This window comes from Echinops telfairi, unplaced genomic scaffold (genome assembly GCF_000313985.2).
Source record: "Echinops telfairi isolate 266 unplaced genomic scaffold, ASM31398v2 ScPeMD7_26;HRSCAF=91, whole genome shotgun sequence".
NCBI lineage: Eukaryota > Metazoa > Chordata > Mammalia > Afrosoricida > Tenrecidae > Echinops > Echinops telfairi.
In genome coordinates, this window is record NW_022103923.1 from 5,766,853 (window position 1) to 5,772,852 (window position 6,000).

General features: G+C 37.1%; 1 protein-coding gene across 9 annotated transcripts in view; it reads right to left on the minus strand.

The window, feature by feature from the left end:
* Positions 1-6,000, minus strand: part of CASK (calcium/calmodulin dependent serine protein kinase) — a 512,028-nt gene that overhangs the window by 78,756 nt on the left and 427,272 nt on the right. For 6 of the 9 annotated variants that reach the window (XM_004714576.3, XM_045289402.1, XM_045289401.1 and 3 more), the window contains exon 11: positions 4,349-4,366. The exons of the other annotated variants lie outside the window; for them this stretch is intronic. In XM_004714576.3, coding sequence (XP_004714633.1) covers positions 4,349-4,366 — 18 coding nt within the window. The remainder of the gene's footprint in view (positions 1-4,348; positions 4,367-6,000) is intronic. 9 annotated transcript variants of the gene reach the window in all.

A 6,000-nucleotide genomic window follows, 5' to 3' on the forward strand; every position in this document is an offset into this window, starting at 1 on the left:
AGAAAAACAAACAGTGGAATCGTTCAACAAAAATGGTCACAGTGCTAAAATAAGCTGAGCCTGTTTGAAAATTCTTATCCACATAATTTTATTATAAAAATTTTCAAACATATAGACAGATTGATTGAATTGTATCCATTGTCTAGATCCTACAATAGTTAAGTTTGCTACATTTGCTTAACCACATGCCTATCCATCTGTCAATCTTTGTATTCATCTTATTTTTCATTTATTTCACAGTGCATGCCATGGTGACTAATATAAATAATAGTACACTTCACTCGTAATTGTCCTTCTCTATATTTTAGGTTAAATTTACATAGGGTCAAAAGCACAAATCTTAATAGTTTCTATCAAAGAGTTTGGATAAGTGTGTACATCCATTGCCATTGAATTGATTCAGACTCATAGGGACCCTATATAGTTTCTGACATCCTAAATCTTTACAGGAGCAAATAGCTTCCTCTTTCTCCTACGGCTTGTGGTTGGTAGCTCAATTCTTGCGAGACAGATTTTTTTCCTATTATTATTTCAATAATAAAGATATGTACATTAAAATACACACACACACCCCTATGAAACCCAAGGTACTCAGATACACACAAACACACACACACACACACAGCTATGAAATCCAAAGCCCTCAGACAAAACCAGCACCATTCCTATATGATATTTGTAACCTATGATGCTGCATTACTATGGGCAAACCCATTTGCCCTTGAGTCAATGTTGACTCATATGTTACGAAACTGAACTTAGCCATAGGGTTTTCTTGGCTGTAATCATTACAGAAGCAAGGAGCCAGGCCTTTCTTCTGGGTAGGTTCGAACTGCCAACCTTTAGATTAATAGTCAAGCACAACTGGTTTGCAACACCCAATGACTTTTTCAAATTATTAATCATTTTATGGGGGGGGGCCCCTAAAAAGTTTAATGACAATCCATCATTCAGTTGTATTAAGTACACTTGTACATAAGTTCATCACTATAAGTAATATTTTAAAAAACAAATCTGCTTACTACGATATGATTTATATATGATGAAATTGACCTATTTAAGTGTAAGTTTTGATGAATTGTGACAATGTTTACAGTCAGGTAACATCATCACAATCATGATGTGGAACATTTACATCACTCTAAAAAAAAGTTCTTCTTTCCTCTTTGCAGTCAATCTCTTTGCCCCACCCTAGGACAGAAGCTTTGATTCTCACTGCATGCACAAAGCAAATTCCAGCTATCAATCAAGTTATAAGCAATAGTGAATCCTTTAATGGAAATTGTAGTTCAGATTAAATAATTGGTGCTACTGCATCCAACTCAAGTAAGAAAAGCTCATACAAGGAGATAAATGCTCTAGATCCTTTAAGTAGAGATTATCGTGCTAACAATTAAAAATTTACTAACGAGAGTGGGTAGGAAAAAGGGAACCAATTGCATGGAACTGTGTGTGGCCTCCTCCCTGGGGGACGGACAACCGAAAAGTGGATGAAGGGAGAAGTCGGACAGGGCAAGATATGACAAAATACCCATTTGTAAACTATCAAGGGCTCATGCAGGAGGGGGGAGCGGGGAGGGAGGGGAAAAATGAGGACCTAATGTCGGGGGTTTAAATGGAGAGAAAATGTTTTGAGAAACGATGTACAAATGCGCTTTACACAATTGATGTGTGTATGGATTGGGATAACAGTTGTATGAGCCCCTAAAAATGTTAAAAAAAAAATTTACTAACGAAAGGAAGTAAATTCTGCATGCGATTCTTATCAGAAATGGAGCCCTGATGGGACAGTGGTTTATGTGCTTGGCTGCTGACCAAATGGTTGGCCGTTCAAATTCACCAGATGCTTCTCGGGGGAGTCTGTTTCAGTCACGATTTACAGCCCTGGAAATCCTATGGGACAGTTCTACTGTGTCACATCGGGTTGCTATGGATTAGAATCGATCCCACAGCAATGGATTTGTTTTGTTTTTTATTTTATTCAATCATAATACAGATGCTATAATTCTAGTTCCAATTTGCATGTTAAAATCGTCTACGTTTCCAAATAGCAACATCTTTAGATACAAATCTGTCCAAGTATCTTAACATTGAGCTAGCTATCAATTCATAGGAAGGTTTATAATTAATAGAAAACATCACTTGATACCTCCAAGATGCTTTCATGCCAAAATGACCCAATAGGTCTACTGATCAAAATAATAATAATAATAATAATAATAATAATAATAATAATGATGATGATGAAGGAGTGCTAAACCAAGAGACACAATAGCAGTTACAAATGACAAGAGTTTTGCATTTCAATAGTTATTAACTTGTACATGGTGGATAGTCCCTAAGATGGCCATATTTATGCCCTGTATAATAATCACACGCCCTTTGACTCACCTCAAACAAGCAGAATAACAGGGCAGAAGTGATAGGATACCACTCACTGTCACTGGGTGATTCCATATCAAAGTGACTCCAGAGGACAGAGTAGAACTGCCCTTGTGGGTTTCCAAGACTGGAACTCTTTATGGGGGTAGAAAGCCTCATCTCTCTCCTGAGACGAGGTGGTTCTGAATTGCTTACTTTATGGTCAGCATATCTGCCCACCTGTGCTGGGATAAGTAAGCTGACGGTGGACAGAAGGGAAAGGAAGTTCTAAGTCCAATAAGCCATGAGGAATTGAAGCCTGCCAGCAGAGTGAGCTTGGAAGAGGAAAACACTTATAGTTGAGCCTTCAGATGAGATTACAACTCTGAACAAACAAGCTTATTTGCAACCTTAAGAGAAATCTTTTGTATGAGCCCCTAATAAAACGTTTAAAAAAAAAAAGAAAATCCATAGTGTTTACAACTTAAAAAACAAAAAGAGAGAAATCTTGAGCCTGAAGTGCTTTTTTAAGTCATGCCCAGGGTGCACAGAACGGTGATCTAATAAATGCTACTTAAAATCAAAATAAAAAAACCCAAACTCACTGCCATCAAATTGATTCAGACTCATAGTGAGTCTACAGGACAAAGCAGAATTGCCCCCATGGATTTCCGAGACTATAACTCTTTCAGGGGGAGCACAAAGCCCTGTCTTTCTCCTGATAAATGCTACAGTTTGGGGTACTTCATTATACAGCATTACACAGCAGTACAATAACACTATTTCAGATTTGTTATATTAGGTTGGCTATAATTCAATCACTAGCATCTGTATTTTCTAATTGATCTTTACCTCATTTATATTTCCTCACCCCACCAGTTAAAAACAACTTTGAGGAAAAGGTAAATGTTTTTTCCATCAAAATTTTTAGAGATCCACATGTAGCTGTAAGTAACAACACACAGAGAAAGAACCATTACCTTATACATTTTGCTCAGTTTCCTCCACTGGTAATATTTTACCAAATGAGTCCTAGAGGTACAGTGGTTAAAGCACTCAATTGCTGAAGGTGGGCAGTTGAAATCTTCTAGTCCTCCATGGGAGAAAGATGAGGCAGTCTGTTTCCATAAAAGATTACAGGTTTGGAAACCCTATGGGGCGGTTCTACTCCATGCCCTAGCGTTGCTATGAGTCAAGAGCAAATCGACAGCAGTGGCTATGCATACTACCACAGATACTGGTCTCTGCCATCGAATGGATTCTGACCCATAATATCCCTATAGGACAGCATGGAAGTGTTCCTATTGGTGTCTGAGTCTGTAACTGTTTACAGAAGGAGAAAGCTTCATCTTTCTTTTACAGAGTGGCAGCGGGATTTGAAGTGTAGACCTCGAAGTTAGCAGTCCAACGTGTGACCCAATACGCCACTAGGGTTGCTACAGACATCCTATTCAAATTTCCTCAGTACATTTGTCCTCATGTGTGCATGTTGCTCACACTTTTCAATTCTTAAGAGACAGAGTTTGACCTGTGCATTTCACAGCTCTGCACTAATAAATTGAAAACAAAGTCCAGAACAGAGTATTAAAAACCACTCATAGGCTTAAAGGAAAATTTACTTACCCTGATAGTTTTCTTGAAAGCAAACTATAAAATAAAATGTTATCCCTTCTCGAGAATGAGTGTATTTGTGCTTGCAATTCACATGGGGAATAATTTTTAAATGCAGCTGAAATTTTAACACTGCCTTTTTTCCCTTTCTAACAGGCTAAGAAAGAAGTGAGAAGTTAGCGTTATTTGTGGAACAATGCCTCAGGAAATCAACAAATCCAGGTTTTTATTTTAGGATCAGGCAGTGGTAAAATTCATAATTAACATCTGACACACATACACAGCCAAGGGAAAAATCAAGCTGATTATGAGCCATGCAAATCCAAACATGTTTGCATTAAAGATCAACCTTAGAGGAAAACAAAGCGATACCTACTTTCTGCTGCTAGAAGTCCTACGAGGGAGGCAGCATATGGACAAACAACAAACATTGTGATTTTAGAGCAAGCAGGTTATCACACCACAATTGGGCCCACTAGACGAACTACAAGAAGCAAGGTCCTGCAGCTGACCCCAAGGTAGATCCTTGCGTTCCATGATTTAGTTATGATTTCAGACATCAAAACACTGTGCTCTGATTCTGGTGCCTTTGATTTCAAATATGAGAAAATATTATTTCTGCTTTGAGTTAGTCAGTAAAATAACAAGATATTGTTTATCTGAATATGAAACATAATGAGCCTTAATTTTGGTGCATATATGATGAAGCCTGTGCCAATAATCAACACAGGAAAAAAACGTTCAGAGAAAAACGGACTGACATGATAAATAACATGCTTAAACAGGTTACGATTTTTCTGTAGATGATAAATGGGAGTACTGGTTCATTTTTAAATTGTGATTTTTAATAGTCATATGTTTCTAGATGCATACATTATTTCTCCTTGCCATGACAAGACTTTATTGAAAGGAAACAATATGTTGTATTTGGTGAGTACGTAGCCTTGCTATTAACAGATTTTTGAGATTCTGTAAATCAGTAACATTTAAAAAACTTTAAAAGAACCAAGTTATGATTGTCAGCAAGGGTATTCAAAACAAAACAAAATAACCTACCTATCATTTATTCTCACCATCATTTCACATACACATATAAAAAAACGTCCAAACAGTAGAAAAGTATAGAAACCACATTTTTTAAAGATGAAAGACAAGAAAACTAAGTTGGTGACCTGATACAGTTCTCTTTCTATTTCCAGCTCCTCTGTCCCCCACAAGCATATATGCTAAGCTTATTTTTCTCTCTCTGCCATGGCCTTAAAAGATCATTTTAGAGAATGCTCAAACAGTGCTGTGTTTTCTGCTGTAAAAAAACCCATGCAGCTTTAAACAGAAGACACTAGAAGGAATAACTTTATGAACTTATAATAATGGATGCAGAGTTTGAGGTAAAGTACTAGGCAGAAACTTAGGCTTGGGACTTACAGATAACATTAAAAAATAAAAGGAAAAGAAACAACAAAAATGAAAATATAGATGTTTTAGTTTATGAGAGGGTGACTTTTATGTGAGTCCAGATAAAATATAATTAGACTTTCATATACAACCATTAGTGTTGGTTGTAGGAAAAGAAGTTTTCTGGCAACCAGTTAATTGATAACTGATGTCAGGAATAATATACTGCCTCCTTCACAGAGTCTTGGTGGTGTTGTGGGCTCCGTGTGGGGCTGATCACTATATGGTCAGAGTTTCACATTCACCAGTTACTCTGCTGGAGAAAGATGAGACTATCTGCTCCTACAGATTGGTCTTGGAAACTCTATAGGGTCACTGTGAATCAGAACTGACTTGAAGGCAGTGGGTTTAGGATTTTGATTTCACAATGGTTCAGTTGTAAAATGGAATTTTAAGAATTTATAAATAATTTCTGAAATTTAGGAGATAAGAGAGCTTTCTTAAAAATTTTCTTTTCCTTGAAAACTGATGGTGCCCGGCTATCAAAAGATATAACATCTGGGGTCTTAAATGCTTGAAGGCAAACAAGCAGCCATCTAGCTCAGAAGCAACAAAGCCCACAGAGAAGAAGCA